Source organism: Tenrec ecaudatus, chromosome 4 (assembly GCF_050624435.1).
Source record: "Tenrec ecaudatus isolate mTenEca1 chromosome 4, mTenEca1.hap1, whole genome shotgun sequence".
Classification (NCBI taxonomy): domain Eukaryota; kingdom Metazoa; phylum Chordata; class Mammalia; order Afrosoricida; family Tenrecidae; genus Tenrec; species Tenrec ecaudatus.
Window position 1 is genome coordinate 75,448,582 of NC_134533.1, and position 24,237 is coordinate 75,472,818.

Genomic DNA, 24,237 nt, shown 5'->3' on the forward strand with positions numbered 1-24,237 from the left:
CTGGCTTGCCTGCGGCGTCTCCCGCTTTGCCTCCACTGCTGCAATCTGGGGCAACTGTTTCCTGTACTTCTACCTATACGGTATCAGGTGAAATGCATCGCCTCCCCCTCACAACACAGATCTTTTATCCCACCCCCAGTCCCCGATCCAAGACTCCTATCCAAGGTCCCCCTAGCTCCACGAGGGGCCACTCCCCTAGGGTCACCTGTCTTTGACGTCCAAATCTCGCCTGCCTGGCTTGGCTGTTGGATCAGATCCGCGCCCTCAGAGCCTGCACCGCAGGGCGGGCCGTCCTCCCATGCAGGGGTCTGGTTCCTTCTCCTGGCATCTCTCTCCCTGTCCCCTATCCCAGAGCCACACACCTTCCTGCCTCCTTTATTGTGTGATCCGGCAAGCTCTGTGTGCTAAGTCCATGCTCAGAGCGACTCTGACTGCGGGTGTGAGGAGGTCCGAGGTTTTGAGGGAGCCGTGATGGAAACTTACAGTCAGTCCACCCGAAAGCACCCGCAAGTGTGTGGGGATGAGGCACCCCCACGCCTGACATACAGCCCTGAGGTGGTGCAGAAATGCAGCAGGAGAGGCCTGGTGGATACACCGGGGGACATCTGTCTGATGGAACAATGAACTCCTACAGACAATGGAGACCATCCACACGAGACTGACGGGCGGCACGGGAAACGGCCACGGCACACACACTGCTTACTAACACGAGCAGGTGACTCAGTGTTTGTGTCGGAGGCTTCACATTTGTGCGCACCAGTGGACATGACATACAGAAACATTTAAACAAGACGAAGACAGGAGGCAAGAAATGTCAACTGGAGTGGCTTTCTGGGAGGGTGAGTGTACGGACGTGTGGACTTTCTCTGTGTTCCATGTTTGGCGGCTGCAAACGTGATTGAGTGTGTGTTTCATCTGCAAAGCACCCCGACACCTACTACTGGGAGCTGTCAAAAGCCAAGCGGTACCTCTAGGGTTGGTAAGGGTGGCTTCTGTGGCCTTCCCGCCGTCCCCGCAGCGCGTGTCGTCAAAGGGGAGGCACTGGTCCCCTGTCCCCGCGACCACCTCAGCGTTCTTGATGAGGTCTTTCACCACCACCGTGGACTTGACCTTGAAAACCCGCCGGCTGTTGGTGTCTGAGAGGAAGACGGCTCCGCTCCTAGGGTCTGTGGTCAGGTAGTATTTGTGCGCTGGGCTGTGACTGGAAAACAAAGACATGGCCTGTGCTGAGCACGTGCCCCCTTCCCGACGCGTAGTGAGAGGTGGTCCGACTCAGGTGCATCCCCCAGCCCCACTCCCTTAGGCTCCAAGCAACAGAAGGGATGTCAGATGGTGCCCCTTGCGGTGTGATCGTGCCCCCAATTTTCTCAGCACAGTGGTTGGTCTAACGCTTTCTTCCTGCCAACTACTGCCACAGTGGCCTCTTGCCCACGATCAGGCTGCCAGTCACAGCACTGGGCCCACATCACACAAAGGTGGCCATTGATGAGAGCTTCCACATGACCTCGAGATTCAAGCCAACAGCATGAAGGGGATTGATTAAAAGAAAACCAGACACTACCACCCCCCAAATCCTCCAGGAGCTCAAAGCATGCATCCTTCTCCACTCCGGGTTTTTCCAGCACAAACCCAAGCCCACCGCAGGGCTGCCTAACGAGAGCCTGGCTGGAGCTGACTGCCTTGAGTGCCAACACGGCCTCCTGTTGCTACTCCTGGTATACTGATCAGGAGTCCAGAAGTCTCGCTCCGGATGTCAGACAGACAGAGACAGGTTGCAGGATTAGTTTGTGATTTGCAGCCACATCCAAGGAAAAAGAAACAAAATAGCAGTTTGATCAGCACGGCACTGAGGCATCAAGGGGCCCAGGTTCCATCTCTAGCTGCCACCGACCGGAAACCACACCTCCCGCCATGGCGTCGCTTGACTCAGGTGACCTAAGGTCTGCAGCTGTATGATGGGGACGATGCACAATGCTGGGTTTGGGGTTTAGGTGGCTCCCGCTTCCAAGCGAGTCTAGCTCTGCCATTTCCTCCCGGATGTGCAAACCTCCACAACTCCCTGCCATACGGTTGATTCCAACACACAGTGACCCTGTGGGTTTCCCAGGCTGTAAACCTTTATGGGAGTGGAAAACTTCCTCTTCCTTCTGAGGAGTGGCTGGTGGCTAACCGTGTGCTGAGCAGCCCAACACCTCATCCACTCCGCCACCACGAGGTCAGCGGCTCAAACCCCAGTCACTTCTTGGGAGACCGCCGAGGCTTTCCACTCCTATAAAAATGTAAAGTCTCAGGAAACCCCGCGGGGCAGTTCTACCGTGTCTGATAGGGTGACTGAAAGTCAGCATGTGCTTGAGGGCAGTGGGTTTGGCTCTTGGATTGATCACCTATTAGCGCCTTCAAGTTTCTGGGAAGTCTTAGGATTCCAAGGATTCTCTCTGCAACAGACAGTGCCGGGGCTTCAACGGTCTGAGGAAGCAGGGCTTAGAGCAGCAGCAAAGCGCAGACACGGCACTGCCCTCGGAAACGCGCCCAAGAGAATCAACAGTCTAGAGAGCAGGATTTGCATTTTACCTGGTATGATCAACACCATCGCTCTCTCCAACTGGCCTGCCTCTCCAGCCCTAATACAATGGTAACACCTGCGCTCTGACTGCAGTCTGAGTCGTCTCCAGGGTCACCCCCTGGATTGGGTCCACATGCCAACACATCGTTTCTATGGTTTTCCGTCTGGGAATCCCCACTTCCCCTAGGATGAGCTCGCATCCCTGGCCCGCAGCACACACAGTCTCTCCTACTCTGGGGACTCTCTTCCGCAGCCTCTTCCCAGCCGTTTCCTCCAGACGGCCCACACTCCAGCTCAGGTGACATCCTGTCCCACACTGGGCTGCCCATCTTGGAGTGGCTGTTGCTCCTGTCTGGGCCCTGCCTGGCTCCTATGCTGCCAGCCAAGCGAACATCTGCTCAGACCTCAGGCCTTGGTTCTCAGGGTGCCTTTTCTAGTAAACCCACTCACTTTTCCCTCTGTGCTCCGGTGGGGGCAGCCTATCCACACCCAGAGTGGAGGACACAGAAGCAGTGCTGTGGCTAATTGCTTCTGCGTCTGTCCCCCCACCAGTCTGACACTGGGGGGGGGGGCGATGCAGTTCTCCATTTTCCTATTACCCATGTTCAGTGTGGTGCCTTCGAGCTTGCAGTAAAAGCCCCAACCAGACCAGGTGCGGCGAGTCCATTCTGACTCGTGGTGACCGTGCTGCTGGGATGGTGTGTTGACTTGTCCATGGATGAAAGGCAGGGGCGGGGTCTGACCCATGAATCAGCTCACATCCTGAGGATGCCTCTGTGGGGGCGTGGCCTTCTAATCAGAGAGACCGTGGGAACCTCTCTTTCTCTCAGCCTTTGCCTGCCTCTGTGCCAGCCACAAGGAGAGGCCTCCCGTGGGTGCCCTGCCCGGCTCCCACTGAGCTTGGTTCTGCATGACTCTGCACCCACCGGCCTGCAATCTCCCTGCTTCACTGCTCCCCTTCATTGACCTGCATTCCCTGAGTGTGGCGAGGGCTGGCCAGGGGACCCAAGGGGTGAGATGGACAACCACGTCACCATTGGCTACCCACGGCAGGCCCTTGTTTGTAACAGATGAAATCGTCATTTACAAAGCTCTCAACGGGACTTGCATGGATGTTACTGAGTTCTTCTTCCTCCCCGGGGCAGGGGTGTGGAAAGGCGAGATGCTCTTTTTATTTGGAAAGCTCCCTGGAGGCTTGCCCTGTAACGCAGTGCAAATGTGAGCTTCACAGAGGGCACGGGTGCTGGTGAAATACAAGCCCCTGGCCCTGGATCCTGCTCTGCCAAGCGGGGCCAGCCCTGCGCAGGCTGCTTTCCTGACAACTGGGAGGCGGGGGCGATGGTTCCACGGATCTGCCCATCACCCACGATAACTGGGTGCTATCCAGACTGCTGGCAAAAGTGGGCTCCCTGAGGGAGAGGGAGGGGGAGAGGGGGAGGGAGGGAAGGAGAGAGGGAGAGGGAGAGAGAGAGTGCATTTGTGTGTCTGTAGGGGCCTGGCCGCTTGCACTGCCCTCCCCGCCCCCCGCCCCGAGTTTCCAGCTCACGGTCTTTCTGTACTGGCCTAGAAAAGTGGCACTCCCGTGGATTTACTCAGATTGTTGTGTTCCCGAAGAGGGTGACATTGCCAAGATAATCCCAGAGCGTCTACAAGAGCTGTGGCTGCGGCTTCTGTGCCGAAAGTCACATTTGAGGTCTGGTGGTCGGTCAGCCAACTGCAGGGGGAAGAGATCTAGCTTTGAGCCTAAAGCTGTAGCTTTGAACCTGAGTCTGGGTTCGTACTTTGGGGGAGTCCCTCGCACGTGTCAAGTGCACACGAAGGGTCACTTGCCACTGGTGGATGGCTGCCCTGCCCCAGAAATGGTGCTGGCACTTTACACGTGTGCCTTGCTGCCCTCCACACGACCACAGATGGTGGTCCTTAAAAAGGTCTATTTCAGAAAACAGAGACTGACTTGACCAAGGCCACACACCACCATGTGTAGGATGGGATTGCAACACGGGTCTGCGTGACACCAAAGTCCTGCTCCCACTTTCCCACACTCCTTCTCAGGGCCTAGATGCCCCGTGGCCTCGAGTCACCGGAGCACCTGCTCACCTCAGGGACTCGGCCAGCTCTGGCACGACTTTGTCCTCACTGTCATTCTGGCTTCCTCCACTGATGGAGATTCTGCCTAGATATTCATCACCCTTCAGGGAGTTTCCTGGTTGGTCGTCTGTCTCCTCCGTGAAACCCTGAACTCAAGGGCGGGGACTGCCTGGGAGTCCCTGGTGCCTGGAGACCAATGAGGAGCTTTGTTTTTTATAAGCCAGCCATCTGTACTATTAACAGACTAAGTTGCCACAGAACAAGGCTTTTCAGACTTCCCTGCGGACTGCAATGTGCACACTTGGATCGGGAGAGCTGGGTTACAGCGCAGATTCGCATGAGGTCGTCTGGGACTGCGGCTCGAGGCTCTGCATGCCTGACATGTCTTGGAGGATGCCAAAGCTGCCTGTCTGCACTCAGAGTGAAGGCCCTGGGAGGCGCTAGCAGTCACAAAAGCCTTCAGGGTATAAGCTGGAAGCTGGCCTGTGGTGAGAACCCTGGTCAGGAATGGCTGAGGTGACAGAGGGTTTCCAGGTCAGGGACCATGTCTGGACCAGTTCTGTTTCTCTAATCAGTTCTGAGCAGGGCTGGACACAGAGTGGGGTCACAACAGAACTTCTTCCAGGAGTCCGTGAGGACCCAACATTGTGCCATTTCTTGAAATGTAGTCTGGGCCCCTGGAAGCTGTGTGCAATCTTCAAGACCACAGCTACCAAGTTAAGAAGCTGAAGTGGAGACCTCACTTCACGTTCTTTATGGTCAGAGTAGAGAATTCTTAGCAGCCACTGGGAGCAAAGGAAATGCAAGGGGCAGAAGTCAAGTTAGACCCTACTTCTTGGTGAGAATCCCCCCTATGTTCCAGAGGTCATGCCTGCCTTGGGCAGAGGGCCATCCTGGGACTGCCGTAGGAGGCAGACAGAATTTCATACTCAGGACTTGAGGGAAGATGGTGAGACACACAGACATGGGTTCAAATACCAGTCCTAACACTCACTAGGGAGCAGAGTGTGGGAAAATCAGTTCATGATTCAGAGCCTCACTTGCCTGTTCCACTGAAAAAAAGAGAGTCCAACCAATGAATGGCAACTTTGAAGCAAAGCTGGCCACCTTGGGAAACTCGTGGGGCATTCATGATGGAAGAGGCAAACATGTTGGAGTGCGTGCTGCTCCGTCAGAGATAATATATAGTATGTGTAGCTTGGTTTGATGGGAGATTTGGTTTTAAAGTGGTTTCTAAGCAATAGGCTTCAAACCACCCTCAGGAAGAGATCTGGTGAGATGTGTGTTCCATGCAGTGGTCCATGAAAGCAGACGTCCAAAGACTTATGGGTCCCCGCACTGAGTCGTCTCAGTGTGGTGAGCAGGCACTGACACTGACGAGGCTCCTCACATGAACTAAGGCCACCAGCCCGGAGCCAAATGAATGCCATTATTGAGAGCAGTGAGGTGAGTGAATGCTAATGAGTAAAGAGGATAGAGTCTTCAGAATTTATTTAATTCCCCTCACTGAGGCCGAGAGAGAAGAAAGGATGTACCGAGTGTCTAGGTGCACACGCACACAAGTCAGATCCGGTGTTCAAACCCAGGTCTTTTGGCACCTGATTGTTCTCCGGGAAACTCAGGCAGAAGGAGTGTGGCTCACTTCAGGGGGCAGAAAGCTGGCTTTGGAATTATGCTATATTTGGGGGGAGGTGTCTTCAAAGGCTTGTGGAAAAAATGGAATAATGAAAAGACCATGGAACTGTTCCCACGAACCTTTGAAAGCCCTCTCACCTAGTCAAAGGTCACTGGACATGAGAATCAGAGGCACCATAAAACCATGTCAGCCTGTACGTGATGACACCAAAGACCGGAAGCAAGGTGACCAGCACACGACCGGCAGTGGGACCAGCACCCTGGCTTCCTGACTCAGCCCAGCCAACCTGCCCTTCCATATTGCATCATGCCCCAGGCCCCAGCAGCACCATGGGCTTCACTCGGAGACCCTGATATGTAACAGACCCCTCGTTGTCTGTCAAATGGAGCTGCAGGGCTCACGTTACCGCATCATCCGGTACACTCCATAGGAAACTCGCTGGGAAATCTCTGGTAGCTATCTATCAGTGGCAGAAAAAAACTTTTTCCCCCTCCTAGAACGGAACCTGTTTTCAATTTCGGATAATTCGAGCCGCGAACATCACTATGTTTGTCTGTTTGCTACCATCTCTGGGAAGCTCAGAGTGAACTTTGATGTACAATCGCTTCTATGGGCTTTCTTCTTTTGTTGTCAATTTCTATCAGATTTACCATAACGCATGCGCCTTTGGTTATAGGTGGACTGAATTCGTTTTTAGAAGTAATAGAGCCCGCTGACCCTACTGCCACGGAGTCAGTTCCTACGGATAGCAGCCCTATAGGGCAGAGTAGACTGCTCTGTAGAGTTTCTGAGAAGGGGAATCCGTGTGTGTGTAGACAGCCTCTTTCTTCCACAGAGCTGCTGGTGGGATGGAATCACAGCCCGATCCTGAAAACCCACTGTGCCCCCAGGCTCAAATTTACTGCCAATGAGTTGATTCCGACTCACAGTGATCCTATGGGACAGAGTAGAACTGTCCCTTTGGTGTTCTGAGGCTGTCAGTCTATATGAGGACAGACAGCTTTATCTTTTCACTCAGCGCGACTGGTAGTTCTGAACTGCTGACCTCATGGTTAGGGGTTCAATGGGCAGCCCATCATGCCACCAGGGTTTCTTTGGGAAAAGACAGAGGTATGCTAATGTCACCATCATATTATTTCTAATAGGATCACTGGATCCGCCATTTCTGCGGCTTCTCTCTGTGCCTGGCACAATTCTAGATCCTCCCCAATTATCCCCATCGTGGGTGAATGAGGTTTCCTTCATCTGAACTTAGACTTAAAGATCAGAGGGTGAGGCCACGTTTCCCCGCTCACATGGTTGGGAAGCCTCTGCGTTCGCACCTGCCCATTGGACGCAATGATGCCCCTCCCCCCCAGGGGTGGCTTTGGGGATGGTGTGTTGCAAGTGACAGAACTTGGTGGCCCTCTCTGGTCCATGGAAATTGCTCATAGCGGAGCTCCACACACCTAGGCTGCCGTGTCCTGCTGCGGGGCCACCGGGGGCATGCCTGACAGTGGGACTTGGTGACAGAGCCCCTGCCCAGGCATCGCCCCCTTCATGTGGTCCTGGAATGGGAAGACCCTCTCCACTCTGTGCTCACGGCAAACCTCGGGGTGTGGGTGCGGTAACTGGACCCAAGAGGAGTCAGCCCCCGTGGCACCTGCACACCCACCAAGGCACAGATCTGAAACCGGCCTTCTTGTAGGTTCTGAGTGGAAGGCTGAGGGACCGCTCCCATCAGGAGGAGCCCAGGGGCCCCCATGCAGCGGGAGGCTGCCCCCATCATTCTCAAGACCATGGGACCACCCTAGGGCTATGCCGAGGCATATGGTTTCAACTTGGTTTGTTTGCTGACCTCTGATTTCAACTATTACTTTAGGCTGCTGCGCCCGCAGACTCCCAAAGTAACCATCTTGAGATGCTACGGATTAAAGGGAGCCCAGGCTCTCGCCACCTCCCTTTACCATAACCGGCTCCTTTTCCTGGCAACTGATTCCCACCCCCATCCGTTCCCGCCAAGCAAGGCTCACTGTCCGTTGAGCCACCTGCGACTGGCACGGGCCGGCTCACCATGCAGCATGCAGCGAGGCAGGGGGGAGACAGAACATTCTCCACTGGCTGGCTTACCTATGTCTGAAATCTTTATTTCTGACAGAAGGCAGGAGAGCAGGGAATAGAAGAGAGAAAGAGGGGTTAGCAGCATTATTAACAGCCTGAAAGCCTGACAGCGAAGGTCGGGCGCAACCCGCTAATAAATCAGGACTCAGCAGCGATGACGTGGGACACTCCTTGCCAGCGAGCTCCCTTACAAGCAGTCCGTGTCACAGCAGAGGCCTGCAAGGACGGCTGGCTTCGGGGGACAGGGACGAGGCTGACACACCCTCCTGCTTTCACAGGGTACAGACACCGTTGACTAGAGATACACGCTCAGCGCTGTGTCTGCCTGCTGCACCCCCCTCCAGAGGAGTTACTGAACCTTAGGCTGAGTCGGCTCACAATCACATACAGAATTAGAGATTTCCTCTAATTGGGAGGGAGTCGGTGGCAAAGAAACAGGGCTGGGGTGGGGATGGGGGGGAAATTCCTGTGGAAAGGACATCAAAGTGATAAGACATCAGTATCTTGATTACTGTGATTCTCTTCCCAAATTTCCCTCCTCGCTGTTTCATAGGCTCTCCCTGAACTTGGAAGCTGTGAACACGGCGGCCTGGAGAGGGGAAGGGACTAATCCAGAGTCATGGAGTTTCCCTGACAAGGAGACATCTGAGACCCGCTCATGAGCAGGGGCTGGAAATCGCCCACGAGCATCGGGCGGAAGCCCGTCCCCTCAAGGGGCCCCTCCACCTTGACAGATGCCTCTATCCTAAGAGACAGGGAATATTCCACGGGCGGCCCAGGCGCCAAGGAGCCTGGGAGCTGATTTCCTCGGAGCTCTGCTTCTTCTCATGGCCAGATCCCGCTCTGGGGCTTGTGGATGATGCTTAACTCTATATCTGTGGGTGAATGCCAACTGAAGGCTGCTGGTAACCAACTAGCCTCACTCTCCTTTCAGATAGGTCCTGCAGGATCTAGAGGGTGAGATTCCTTCAGCGGGCACTTAGCTCAGGGGCACAGCCTAGGAGGCAGTCAGCCAGAGTGGATGGCAGAGGGCACAGTGAGGCTCCTTTGCTGAGGTACCTCTTTGGGCCTGGGTGTGCCATCTTTGAAGCGGAACCTGGGGCTGGCTCCTTTTGAATTCCCTGGGCTCGCTTTCCCTCATGTGTCAGAAGAAATAATTATGACCACCTCACCGAGCGGCCTCGCTTGGCAGATCGTAGGAGCCCAGCAAGGGTGAGTCTCCTTTCCCTCTCCCTGCGTTGGAGAGAGTCTTTCCAGCTCAAGGTCCTGCCTGGTGCTCACACAGACCCCTGCTGAGAAGACCTCGTGGACCCCCGATCCCTAGAAGAGTTGTGTGGGCACGGGGTGCAGTTCCTTCAGGAAAGGGGGTGTAGAGTCTCTCCAGTTCCAAACAAAACACAGTTTTCTCTAGAAGCCAAGCTCTGCGACAGTGCCCTGGTTCTAGCGGGCCCTGGCTCAGGCAGGCACAGAGACAAGTCACCTTGGCAGGCCCTTCCCTGAGCTACCGGCCGGGCTGTGCTGCCGTCTCCCAAGGCGGGGTGAGGGAAGAGATGCGAGGTCGGCACAGCTGCCTCTGAGCATCCTCAGGTCCTCTTAGCCTGTGGGCCCATCTCAGGAGGACCGAACACACTTATCACATGGTAAGTAATGGCCAGATATGAAAAAAAAACCTCTATTGAACGCGCCCACTGTGATATCTTTTCTGTCTTTAGGAAAAGACTCACGTGACCAACTCCGATCAGTTTGGTGCCAGGAAACAAAAAGACGATTTGATGGCTTCCAAGAACTCTAATTCCCGGCTGCTAGCAGCTGTCCACATGCTCTGGCTGCCCGGGGCATCCCCGTGTCCCCACTGTGACTTCATTTTCCTCGCAGTGCCCTGTGGGAAGCACAGCTGCTTCCCTGGAGCCCATGCTTCCAATCTGACCTCTGAGCTGGGAAGTGAAAGGGCCCAGAGTCTGGCAAATGAGGCTCTGGCCGGCCCCGTGGGCTCAGTGGGTAGTGTCATTGGATCCCAAGGATGACGGGGATGTTCGTAGGACCTGTGAGGAAGGGGGTCTCTTCCATACCTCAACTCCAGGATGTTGGTGACGTTCCCAGAGGGGAAGATCCTGCGAATGTAGTTGAAATCCCCCACATACAGGCTCCCGTCAGAGCCACAGGTGAGGGCCACAGGGGCCAGGAGTTTGTTGCCGTCGGCGAGGCCATTGCAGCTGGGGCAGGAGATGCTTCTCCGGCGTCCGTTGCCCATGATGCTCCCAATGACAGGTGGCTGCTGGGACACAAACTGGTTCTCCCCGTTCCCTTTGTGCAGGATACCTGGGAAAGCCAAAAGAACACAAGTGCTCATGGAGCAGCGAACTGCTGACCACAGACTCGCCTGGATTTTGCTAGATACGTGTGAGCTCTGCTTACCACCCCAGACTCACTGCTCAAAGCTCTGCCCATCCCCAGGTGAGACCCAGCATTGCCTCAACGGGTCACGCGATTTTATGGATGTCATTTTCACAACAGCTCTGTAACAGAGGTACTAATATTGTATCTGTTATAATAGGTGGGGTGCAGGGGAGGCAAATGGGAGTCCAGGCCCTTCATCAATAAGCTACTCTACCTCTCAGGCAGGCTGTGCACACCATGAACCTAGTCCATACCTCTTGATTTACCTGTTGAGCTGCTAACACAAAGTCAGCAGTTTGAACCTAGCAGCTGTTCCGTGGGGGAAAGATGAGGCTTTTCATTCCTATAAAGTTTTGCAGTCTTGGAATCCCTTAGGGGCAGTTCTACTCTGTCCTCTAGGGTCAGAATCAACTCTGGGGCTTTGAGTTCGGCTTTGGCTGGGAGTTCACGTCTCTTTTGGAGCATGGGTTATTGATTGCATGCGGTGTTTTGAATCTGTCTGTAGACGGAGGGCAGTTCAAGGGTGGAAATTTCCTTTCTGTATCCTCTGTGCCCAGCACAGAATCCGATGGCCAGAGAAGTTATCAAGACATCCCTCCAGAAATAAACATGAAAGTTACTGTCTCTTCTCACCAACTAAGGCCAGTCAGTGACCCATCTCCCTGACCCCTTAGCCTCAAACCTGGTTTTGCTAAAATGGACTTATCTTGGTTTATAAGCTTCTTCCCATATATCTACACTCTCCCTTTTGAGGCTCCCATCATCTTTTTCTCTCCTGAATGATGGCCACTGCTTCCTAATTGTATTCCTGTTCCCCAACTTAGCCCTTTCGTTTTTTTCCCCCTTTCTCTTCTGAAATGTGGAGTGAGCTTTCAGTTTTTATCTGACTCATCTCCAGGAGGTGGCCTTTAGTTTTGTAGAAGCTGTCCATTGTTGAAGAGCTGACATGAAAAACTCGTTCATTGGCTGTACACTGTACATATGAGGGCTGGAGGTACAGGGAATCCAGGGTGGATGATACCTTCAAGACCAAGGGTGTGAGGGGCGATGCTGGGAGAGTGGAGGGTGAGTGGGTTGGAAAGGGGGAACTGATTACAAGGATCCACATGTGACCTCTTCCCTGGGAGAGGGACAGCAGAGAAGGGGGGGAGGGGAGACTCCGGATAGGGCAAGATATGACAAAATAACGATGTATAAATTACCAAGGGCACATGAGGGAAGGGGGAGAAGGGAGGGAGGGGAAAAAAAAAAGAGGACCTGATGCAAAGGGGTTAAGTGGAGAGCAAATGCTTTGAGAATGATTGGAGCAGGGAATGTATGGATGTGCTTTATACAATTGATGTATGTATATGTATGGACTGTGATAAGAGTTGTATGAGCCCCTAATAAATTGTTTAAAAAAAAAGAAAAACTCATTCATTTCCACGCTGTCTTATCAATCATTTTTGTCCCCTTGAAAGTTTATGGATTTTAGGTTTGGGGGAATCCTTTCCTAGATCATCACAAATTTCTCCTGTATTTTCTTCCACTACTTTAAAAAAAAATCATTTTACTGGGGTCTCTTACAACTCTTGTTACAATCCATACATCAATTGTATTCAACATATTTGTACATATATTCCCTCGTTCTTTTCTAGACACTTGCTTTCCATTGAGCCCTTGGGATCAGCTCCTCTTTTTTCCCTCCCTCCCCCCAAGCCCTCATGGCCCCTTGATAGATTGTAGATTGTTAATTATTTACAAACCTCACACCGACCGCTGTCTCCCTTCCCCTCTGGTTTCTGTTGCTCTCCCCGCTGGATGGAGGTGTGTGGTTATGTGCCATTCATTGTGATCGGCGCCTTCTTCCACTACTTTCAGTATGATCTTTCACATTTAGATATTTAATCACATTTTATTTGACTTGTCTTGTAAAGTGGGGACTGGATTTTACTTTGCTTCCCACACTGAGACAATTTCTGAAACCCAATTTCTGGAAGAAACAAACCATTCTGATGTGTGATTCTACCTCCATCGTATGCCCACACATGGGCCATAGGTTCTTATAACCACATGGTGCACGGCAGAGACATGCAGTGGTTCACTCAGGTGCGTCCTAGTGTACATTACCTTCCGGGGGACTTATAGGGCATTAGGGCTGGGCTCACCACTGCCTGGAACAGACTACCTTCCCCAGGCCTGCGTGCAGCTTCATATGGGAGTGTGACTACGTTCTGACCAATGACATAGAAGTAAGAGTGGTGTGGGCAACTTCTGGGACGTGTGCTTTCAGTGAGAGGGTCTTGTCCATCTTCGTTTTCCTCCTCCTTTCTGGCTGGAAGATGCATGTGAGGGCAGGAACTGCAGCAGCCACCTTGGGCTGTGAGGTGGAGGCCCGAGCTCCTCCCAGTGGCGCAGTGAGACGAGGAAGGCGCCTCTGTAATGCTGCAGGGCTACCGCAGCCCACATCTACCTCCAGACCTTCAGGGACACGAGGACCAAAGGACCTTTGCTTACAGTTCTGTTATTTGGCCTTTCTCACACTCACGTTGAGGCTGATGATCATTTTGGAAGTCAGTGTCTGAACTTGTACGTGTCCCTGTGTCAGCAGCCCAGACCGAGAGACATGGGGTTTCCCTAAGATAACACCGTCCTTTACGTTGCTCTTCTCGTGTCGAGACTGTCTTGGCCATTTCTAACCTTTTCTTCTATCATCCGTGTTAGTTATGGCATTGTTTCTCAGACGGGCCGCAGCACTGACAGGTGAAGGGGGTGTGGTGTGTGTGTGTGTGTGTGTGTGTAGGGGGGCTGGTACTGTGTGCATCTGTCCCATCTGGGATGTGGTCAGAGGGAGTCACGGAGAATGAAAATCTGATTAGGTTCCTTGTGTGCTTGACATCTTTCTAGGCCCGCTCCGTGTCTTTCGATGAAGCAGAAAGTCTTACCCCTCTTTCTCCGAGGGTCAGCTGCCCAGGCCTTTGGTTTTTGCTTCTTTCTCCCGTTTCTCCCACCCTTTGCTCAAGCCACAATGAATTCCCTCTCCGATTCCTCTGCTCTTCTGGGCTCTGGCCCTTTGGCACACGCTATAACCTTGGCCTACGATGTTCTCCTACGGGATACGTGGAGCTCGTCCCTGGACCTGTGTGAGCCTCAGGGGCTGCCTTCCCTGAGTCAGCCTCACCCACTGTGGCGTGAGGTACTTCTGTGCTGTGCCCACACAGCATCTGGGGCTCCCCTCTGTGAGGGTGCTGCCCAGGCCACAGCTCGACCACCGTGCCCGCGTGTGTGGTCACAGGCAGTCCAGGTGCCTAGCTGGCAGAGTTGACAGACAGGCTCCCAGGAACATGTGTGGACTGACCCTTCTGACGGGCTGAGCACACATCTGCCTCTGTGATTTGAAGCATGCGCCCCTCTGGCCCCAGTGCCCCAGCTCCGGGACGCCCCTGAGTCTGCTCACCACTTTGGATGTTGAGGGCATGGTGTTGGTCCAGGTTCCACCCGCCCAGCTTGGAAGCGTCAATCTCGTAGCCCTGCAGCACGGCAGTCCGCTTTTCCCACAGGATCAGATCTGGGCAGGATTCATACTCGTAACCCACGGAGACTGCAGGGAAGGAAAGCGGCAGCGTGCGCCCGTGAGCATGGCCTTCTCTTCGGACTCGAGTTTTGGAGGCAGGGACACCCCCCCATCCCACACCTGCTTGTCATTTGTGGAAGAGGGAAAAGGGGCATGTTTTTTCTTAGTAACAATTAGACCTGGGTAAATACGAACACAGAGAGCTAGCTCTAGCCTTAAGATTCTGTTTTTGGTGGGGAGACAGTAGATTATATATTCTGAAAAATGTAAAAAGTAAAGTAGTAAAAAGTTTAAAAGGGCCCAGGTGAATTTACTCTCAGGAAATAATCTTTAGTACAGAAACGATATGATGCACAAGGTCTTCCTGCAGTATTGCTGGTCCTGGGGGAAACTCGCAGCCATCCACAAATTCAAGAGAGGGGAGATTCTAAGGCAACCCCAGTGCAGCCCTGCCAAGAAGGGGTATGCTAGTTATGAAGGAAGGTCTTGGGGCGGCAGGGAGAGCATTTAGGGCATGAGTCTATGTTGAAGAGCCTGGGCATATCGGATATTGGATCTGTGTGTTTAAAAAGAAAAGAACCTCAAGTGGTACCAGGTGGTTGGTGACTTACTGGTGGTCTAGGAACACGGATGACTCTCCCCATCCCCCACTCTATTTTTTGCCCATTGTGCAATATATTATGAGTGATTCAATATTTAAATATTTCTAAAGGAAAGACCCTCTAAAATAACTTATCAGGAACACAGAGAAAAGGAGCTCAGCGGAGGGCACTTTAAAAGCTGGAAGTTACTTGAATTCTCCTAGTTGGAGAATCTCCTGGCTTCGCTCTACTTTGGGAATCGAGGTCTCCTTTGAGGCCCAAGACTGGGCTGTGTGCAAACCCAGGGAATGAACTGGCAGAGGCAGGTAAGCTGTTCCTTCAAAGTCTCTTCTATGCAGGTACTAGGTTCCAGGGAGGCACTAGGTTCCAAGCTCAAGACAAGAATTCACAACTGGGCAGCCCCTTAAACAGCTTCTTCCTACGGGTCATAAAGGACGGCTGACTATCTAGGGCAGGAGATGAGTGTGGCCAGAGGTGTCCTTGTGACCATAAGCTCCTTTAGCCACTAGCATGTTTCCGACCTTGACGTCTCACTGCCGCGATCCTTCCTTTGAACCTATTGTACCCATTGCTTCTGAAGATGTTATAAGGCTTTCTCTCTTTCCCTCCTCTCATCACTCTCTCTCTCTCTCTCTGAGGCGATGGAGTGGTTTGGTCTACAGAGGACTGTGGGCACTGAGGAGATGGCATCATTGTTCCCAAGAGTCCTTGTTGGGTAGAAGGAGGACACAAACCTAACAGGGAATACCTGGCATACACCTGGAGACTTGGGGGCCTGGTGGTTACGTATTGGGCTGCTAACTGCAAGGTCAGCAGTTTGAAACCACCAGCCATCCTGTGGGAGAAAGATGAGGCTTTCTATTCCTGTGGAATTACAGCCTCAGAAACCCACTGGGACAAACCCTACTCTGTCCTCTAGGGACACCATGTTTGGAATGATGTGATGGTACAGTTCCTCCCTAGCTGACTCTCCTGGGGAAGTGCCCTCACCTCTGCCAGCTTCCCCTTCTTCCCACGGGAATAACACTTCCTGACTCACAGGGTCACCGTGAGAATTAACTGAGAGCTCAGGGGACATTGTTTGCACTCCTCACGCCCTTCATCTCCCACTCTGCCTTTTCATGAACTGGGAAAGGGAAGGAAAATGGAGCCGGGTTCAAGACGGGAAGAGTTTTTTCCAGGACGCTCCTTCTCGGCACCGTCCTCTCTCTGAGGACGGTGCTGAACCTTGAGGCTGAGCCACTTACCAAAGGCTTCTGAGAGCCCGAACACCTTCTGGTTGTAGACATCTGTCTTGTCCCAGATGAAATAGTAGGACAGGTCCGGGGCTGCGGCAAACCACTTCCTGAAGAGGCGCCCCTCCACTGCCACCATCAGGTGGACCTTCATGAGGTTGAAGGGGATGGTAGGGTGGGTGAGGCTGATGCGCAGGACAGATTTGTAGCCAGGGGTCCGGCTGCTCAGGTAGCTCAGTCTCATCTTACAGCCAGGGATGGCGATTTCTTCCTGCAGGGCCTAGAGAGTGCAGACAGATCATAGCACAGGGGCCATCGAAGCCCCAGGGACTGCAGCCCCTGGTCTCAGGTGGTCAAGAAGCAAAGGGAGGGTGAGCAATTGGGAGAGAAGCAATATCTCTTGCTTAAGCAGATGTGCCCATCTCAGGATAAGGCCAGAAAGAAAATTTCTTCATGACACCCCAAATTCCTGGACCAGCCCCCATCAGCACCTATCATGTCTTAGGTGTCCTGGTGGTACAGCAGTTCAGTGCCTGATGACTTACCGAAAGGTTAATGGTCAGAAAAAAGGCCTGGCGCCTCGTGCCCGAAAGAGTACAGCCAAGACGACTCCACGGGGCAGTTCTCTGTGGTCACACGGTGTCATGAAGGGTCAACATGGATGTGTGGGCGTCCAGTAGCAACCTCATTGCGTGCCAGACATTCTATCTATGTGAACTTACTCTGTCCTCGCAGGAGAAAGATGAGGAGCATGAAGGGAAAGGGGAGAGGAGGAGGGAAGAGAGTGGCGGAGGAGCAAGTCTGGTGGAACTCTGGGGAATTCCTTCACCTTGCAGAGCCTTAGCATCCTCCACTGTGCACAGCACGGATGAACCGCTTGTTTGGTTACATAACTGAGAAAAATGCAAAAGGAGGAACCAAACCAAACTTGTTGCTGTTAAGTCAGTGCTGATGCATAGCGACCCCGTCACAGTTGACGGGAGTAGAAAGCCCAGTCTTTCTCCCATGGAACTGCTGGTGGTTTCGAACTGCCGACCATGAGGATCGCAGCCCAATCCATATCCACTACCCACCGGGCTCCCTGCATGAGAAAAGGCAGGTGCGTAATCTTGCATAAGGCAGCTTCTCAGCTATTCACTGCGTCATGTCACCCACGCGCCTCAGCCTCCTCCTCGTGCCACTGGGAGGACTGAGCGGCGGTGTTGCTAGGTAGGTGCTGTCGGGTGGACGTCCGACTTACAGTGACCTCAGTTGGCCCAAGCAGAACTGCCCCGGAGGGTTTCCCAAGTTGTAACCTGCACAGGAGTGGTTCGCCGGGAGTTGATCTCCTCCAGCTGCCGGTGGGTTCGAACCACCAACCTTTTAATTAGTAGTCAAGTCCTTAACCTTTGTGCCACCAGGAATCTCCATGAGGACTGGATAAGGTCGCATATGTAAAGCACCTGGCACGTGCTGGTGCTAGCGCAGCTGAGTTGGTCTGGTCCACACTGACCCTAGGTGTACAGAACAGCACAACACCGCCGTGTCTGTGCGCCATACTCACGGTTGCTCTTCGCTTTGGCCCAGTGTTTGGTGCCAACATAACAGAGACGGAAAAGCTCCCTAGGCGGTGGTGGTGGTGACAGCGCTGATGGGGTACGATGGAGAACCCCCACCCCCACCCCAAGACTATGGATATCTGCGTTTAAGCAAGAAGGCTCGCTCCCCTCTCACGACTTTCCTGAAGACCTTTCTCAAGTGGCGTGCCTTCGCGAGGCGGGCCTATGAGATGCTGACGGAACAGCCGCTATGCAGAGCTGGGACACAGTGTGCCGGGTGCTTGGTGGGGCGAGGGTTTCTCCACTGACAAGTGTTGGACTGGCTGCACATTTCCAGGAGCACGCGGCTGCCGGCTGCACGATCGGCTGAGACCAACGAACGGTCCGGGGACAAGGCAGGCTTTATCTACCTGCTGCGATGGGCTTCTCCCTAAGACGGGAGTTGTAAGCCAGCACTAGGAGGCTCAGGCCCACAGCCCAAACAGGGCGCTTTTATCAGCCTGAGGCTCTGGGTGCCCTTTCCAGGGAGGAATGTTGACTCAACCAGAGGCTCACAGGTCTGTGGAAAGCACAGTGATTATTGTACCCTGGCTTTCACAGAGGGGCTCGGCCTGGACCCAGCAAGGCTCCTGCCCTCTGTCCATGTCACAGATGGGCATGCGCCATCCTCCCGGCTGCACCTCCATCTCCTACGAGGGTCTAGGGCTTGGGTTTACAGGAAGCAACCTCTCCCAGTGGCAGCTTACAAGTCCCCCTGATCCCCTGGTGAAGCAAAAGCAGGACCGACAGCACCATCTGCGCACGCTCGGGTTCACCTAGGGAAATGTACCCCTTTCAAGGCACATCTCCCGTCGGACTTGCAAAGGCTAAGCAATGTGAGGACTGGGTAGACGCAGGAGTAGGATTTTATGCATGTCGTGAGTCGGGGAATAAGCAAGTCTCGTGTCCCAATGGTACTTGTAGCCACCCAGCCCGGGGAGGGGGCGAGACCTTCCTCCTCATTTGCTCCACAGTCCCGGCTCCGGGGAAAACATCCCAAAGCCGAACATCTAGCTGGGGGCTGCGTAACAAATCGCTTCTCTCCCGCAAGCCCCGTCTCCGCTGACAACCAGTGCGTAAGCAAGGTCAGGCGGGTGGTGGGACAGGAGAGAAGCCTCCGAAAAGGAGTGAGGTTTCAGCCTGCAGGTGCCACGAGAACTCCAAACGGGTTCTAGTTCATTCTCGCGGGCTGTCGTCGGGCGCAGCCCAACAGGGAAGGCTCGAGAAATGTGTTTGCTTAGCCAGGCGTGAACTACACACACGGAGCTGTACACACTGCCTGCTCCACCGGCTCTGCGGCCCATTCACGTGCCCATGGCCAGAGCTCTCATTTTGGGGCAGTGCCCGCCTTCGCCACGGGCTTCTGCACTGACAGCCCTCCTCCTCGCCAGGCCTTCGCTTCTGCCTTTACGAACACAGGGCTGGGCATGGAGACGGGAATGCCGAGCGTGGCAGAGCTCTGTGAAGCGCAGAATCTCACTCGATTTCCATCAAGCTTAAGATACATCTTTCCCCATTATGTCTCCTTAATGTAATTAATAAGCAAGGCATTGTGAGAATAGATTTGAGCCAGTGCAATTCTTAATTGGCAGGAAGGCAACATGTGCAAAAGAATCTTACTAATAATAGCTCTCATTTATTAAGCACTGATGAGGCACCCCGCGTTGTAGCAAGCACCCCAGCTATATTTTTCTGACTCTGTTATGTTGCTCACTGTTTGGGCCCCTCTGCTCCTTCCTCTTGGTAGCACCTGGCACCTTGATGGCTTCATTGGTCCGATGTGTGTGTTGTTGCCTCTGGATGTTGTTGAGTTGATTCTGACTCCTGCCACCCTCCCACTCTGGGGGCCAGAGTAGAGCTACCCAGTAGGGGTTTGCAAGGCTGGGACTCTTGGGGAGCAGATTGCCAGGCCAGAGGGTGCCTTGGGGGAGTCTGGCTCACTCATCTTTTCGTCTGCAGTCATACACTTGACCCTCCACTCCGCCCAGACTCTGGCAATCCATCGTAAGAAATATTTGTCGCCCAAAGGGGTGAGGGAGAAGAGACGCCTGGAGCCGGGGCAAGGAGAGAGGACGTGAATTGGCTGGCAAAGCGGGGAAGGAGGCACTGGCTGCAGGCAGTGTGGGCTGGGTGGCTCCCTGATGCCAAGCTTGCTGTGACATTTGGCCACCGGGCCTTTGTGGTGAGGGGATGGGGGCCTGACCCGGCCCCCGCAGAGGGACCTGTTTCTCTTTCCCCATCTCTGAGGTCAGAATCTGTCCCCCGAATGGCCCTAGAAACATGGAGAATGCAATGCAGACAAGCGGAGTACCTGAATCTCTGGGACAATGGGGCCTTTCTCCGCACAGGCGCTGGCAAAGGAGGTCAGCGGGGACGGAGCGACGACAGGGTTGGGGCGGGCGAAGCTGCTCAGGTCACAGCTGGGGATCTCGTTCTCCTCGTGTCTCATGACGACGGTTTCCATGACAAAGAAGCGGTCCCACGGCAGCCACAGGGTGTGCTCCTGGGTGATGAAAGGCGCCCGCTCGAACCGCAGGATGATGGAGATGCCGCCATTCGTGACCAAGTCAAAGCTGTTTGCGAGGGAAGGGGTGGAGGCAGAGGACCAGGGGGAGCAGAAAACAGAGGAGGGGGAGGAGGAGAGAGCAACAGAGAAAGGAGAGTCAATTATCTCCGAGGGTCTGAGGGCTTGTTGAGGCAGGCTCTGAAACGGAAAAGTTGAATGCAGTCACCGGCAGTGACAGACAGTCCAGAAAGCACTCATTATTGGAAGAGCATTTGCCTTAGAGAATTTGCTGACACAAATCCACACACACTGCTACGGAGAGCCACTGGACAGCACCCAGGGCAGCAGCCACATGGAAACCCGTCAAACGCCGCAGAAGGAGCGTGGCCGCGGGTGTCGGGGAGCTTCTGGGGTTCTGGCTCTGCCTGGGACTGCCGTTGGATCTTGAGTAAGTGACCTAACCCCTCAATGGCCCTCACTTGCTTTCCTTCCATCTCTAAAATGCCCAGGTTGACCTGAACTCTGACCTCACTGAGAGCCCACGACCCCATAGCCACTTTCACTCGGATTGTCACGGCTGGCTCACAAAGGCCTGTGGGAGTCTACCATAGCTCAGCACTCAGCACCATGAGATCCGCAGCCTGTTGGAAGTGCGGGGAGAACCAGAGGACGGTGGGTCCCGCCCGGAGCTGAGAGGCGATGACTTTGACACCAACACAGCCCCTGCTCCTCAGGCTCTGAGGATGGGGGGGTCTTTGGAACAGCACCGGGTGGTCCTACTCCCACTTCCGTCTACGCCTGGGGCCTCACTCCCATGCCATCCTCGACGACACACTCTTGGGTCTGTTTTGTAGAAGTGAGTTTCAGCCCCACGGAGGTTAGATAGATAGTCCTCTTTGCTTTACTCTAAATCCCTTCTGCCCACACAGGGCCAGCCAGCAACGTGACAGCGACACTGTGTTGTGTTCCGATCTCTGTGCTATCACCTGCAGACAAGCCCAGTAAGACCCTGTCCATCCAAACTGCGGGCTCTCCAAGAAGCTAAGTCCTAGCTTATACTGCCCGTTTTCCTGGCACTGCCCAGCCCCACAGGGAGCCGCATCCGCTTGCTCTCCAGGCCTGCTCAGAGACCACATCCGCTCCAGTGCAGACAAGGTCTGCAGGCCAGGCCTCATAGAATGCGCGGCTGCTGCCCGGGACCTGGGTAGCAGCAAGATCTTAGACCAGACTTTTGTGTCCTCTTGCCTCACCCCCCTGAAAAAAAGAAAGAAAAAAAACCAAAGCGGAAAATTTAAAGTCAAGGAAGAGCCAAAGTGTTGGGAGCATCTTTAGCAGTCATCCGATCTGCGCCCCCCCATCTCCTCTGCAGAGTCATCACACTTCCACAGCTCCTGTGAGGAGGGGCTGGCTTGAAAACAACGTTCTCTGATTAAAAAGGTTAACTCTGAAGGTTGGACAGCTGGTTTTTGGGCTTGCGCCCCTCTTCTTAGAGTCCTTTATTCCCAGGACCTGGGGTCACACTGGTCTGTTCCCTCTGTCCTTTGACAGTCCTCAGGACACAGAAACAGTGACCCTATGCCTGTGTCACCCGCTGGGGGAGGCAACTCTTTGGCAAAAGCCCTTTTAGGCGCTATCTTACTTTCAGAGTGCATTTTCAAGAAGGGGCGCTTGGGAACTCACAGGGGGTAGTTCCATCCTGCCACATAGAGTCACTGTGAGTTGGCATCAACTTGATGGCAGTGAGTTTGGGCTTCTTTGGGTCCTCAGTTTGCTTTTCTGGATGGAGGTCTCCTCCTATCAAGCTTGACAACCCACCTGCTACGTCCACGGGGAAGGAACACACCAGCCCGTGTGATTTAAGGTTTGCAAATGATAAAATCCAAGATCCAGGAGGAGGGAATTGTATTAGAGCTTAAATGCCGAGTACTCAGTGTGTAGAAGGCTAGGCCTGTCAGTGCAAGCTCAAAATTCAATTATAGAGCCCCCGCACAGATTACACCTCTATCAACCCCCCCACTCCGACGATTGCCTAGGGAAGGGGGTCCTCTTGCCCTCTGACAGTGCATTGAAAAGTGGATCACTGCAGATGTAGTTAGGTTAGCAGTGAGCACATTATTCTTTGTTTTCTCTTATGACCCACTTTTAATTTGTTTATTTTCTACTCTGATTTTTCTTGGATTGAGTTTTTGTGTTTTATTTTGTTGGAGTTAGTTTTTTTTGGGGGTATGATTTCCTTTCTATGAAATCTAGGCCAGGTAATCTATAGAGACAACAAGTAGTAGATTAATAGCTCTTTAGGCTTATGGCAGGAGAGGATGGGGAAATGGGCAGCTAATAATAACAGGTACAAGAATGAGGAAAATGTGCTAAAACCGAGTGCGGTGTGATTTCACAACTCCTTATTAATAGATTTAAACCAATAAATTTTATGGTATGTGAATTACATGCCTTTAAAACTGTTAAACACACACACCCAAAAAACTTCCCCCAAACTTGGACAACCCAAATTTCACCTCCTCCTCAGCAAGCTTACCCAGTCCAAAACGTAGCTCAGCTCCTTCACCAGGGTTCCCACCCCACATAGTGCGCGTCACCTTACACTGTCATGGCTCCTTTAGCTCTCCCACCTGGGGAGATGGTGTGAGGCCGCTCAGATTTCCCAGAACCTAGCCCCGTGGTTGAAGGTTAAGTTCGGAGGAGGCATGCGAGAGGGGCAGAGCTGGCATCCTCTAGAGTGACTGTCCACCAAACCCTCTACAACCATTGGCTTGTTCTGCTCCTTTTAGAGCTCTCGGTGCAGGCCCCGCCTTTACGCCCGATGGCCTCCACGGCGCGGGGCTGGGCCCACTGCTCCAGCTGGCTCCTCCCTGCTCCAGAAACACTGCAAGGACTTGGAACTGAACTTCTGACAAGACGGCACACCCAGACTCAGGTGCCCAAGCTCCAGAGCCCGACTCCTCTCCCGCCCTTGGCGAGAACGCTTCGCCTGCGTTGTGTGGCCCTCACTCAGCCCTTTTGGGGGCCTGGGCTTCGGCAGGGGTGCTGTGCCAGGCACAGGGACACCAGGGGGATGGTTTATCTTGAAGCAAGACTTTAGGGTTGGCCTGCCAGGAGGCCACCTAGGGTTTGTGGGGAAGCACCCAACGACCAACTTTTCTGCCACAGAAGGACCAGCAGCTGTGCTCCGGCAGGCTTTGCTGGGGATTGACAGCACTTGATAGAGCTGTCAGAGCGTTTGGGCCTACTTGCCAAGCCCCCTCGGTGTGGAGCTGCGTGGGGGCGGGGGGCTCAGACACGGAGACAGGCTCAAGGCTGCCAGCAAGCTGGGGGCAGCTGGCTGCCAAGGGCTGAGGTTCACTGGGCCGGGGCCAGGCCTGCCCATTCACAGGGGACATGGAGCTGTGGATCTGGATGGGTGTGGCTCCGACTCAGATGATGATGCTCCCAAGCTGAGGGCCACTCTGCGAACTCTGTGCACGGCTACTCACTCCATGGGGGCGAGGGGGCGGCTGCACTTTGCTTCTCGGAACGTCCACTTCCTCATTTGGAAAACGATGTGGGGGATTCCAGTCGTTTGGCACGGTTATTAATTAGATAGATGGGATAATGAAAGACAAGGCGGTGGGCCCCACAAATCCCCGAGCAGCATGCTGTCTAATCCCATTGTTGAGTGCAACGAGCCTGAACTGCAGCTCATGTCTACCTTTCTTTTAATTTTTCTTCATGACGTCTCTTTCCAGCTTGTAAACGATCTCTTTGACACAACTCTCTGCGACTGTATGCTGTTTATGAGCTTGTTAGGGCTCGAGGACTGGCATTTCAGCAAGGGGGTTGTGTGTGTGTGTGTGTGTGTGTGTGTGTGTGTGTGTGTGTGTGTGTGTGGACTGGGGTAGGCAGACGGGATGCTGGGTAAGGCAAAGGGAAAGGGAGGAATATAGTCCCTACATTTACAAACCTGCTGCCAATCCTGGGATCTCCCA

The 24,237-nt window shown here is 53.7% G+C and overlaps 1 protein-coding gene across 4 annotated transcripts in view; it reads right to left on the minus strand.

Moving 5' to 3' along the window:
- The window catches only part of TENM4 (teneurin transmembrane protein 4), a 913,628-nt gene that overhangs the window by 56,038 nt on the left and 833,353 nt on the right, over positions 1-24,237 (minus strand). For all 4 annotated transcript variants that reach the window (XM_075546361.1, XM_075546358.1, XM_075546360.1 and 1 more), the window contains 5 exons: positions 20,063-20,324; positions 16,187-16,454; positions 14,221-14,364; positions 10,457-10,706; positions 969-1,201 (listed from right to left, as the gene is read on the minus strand). In XM_075546361.1, coding sequence (XP_075402476.1) covers positions 969-1,201; positions 10,457-10,706; positions 14,221-14,364; positions 16,187-16,454; positions 20,063-20,324 — 1,157 coding nt within the window. The remainder of the gene's footprint in view (positions 1-968; positions 1,202-10,456; positions 10,707-14,220; positions 14,365-16,186; positions 16,455-20,062; positions 20,325-24,237) is intronic.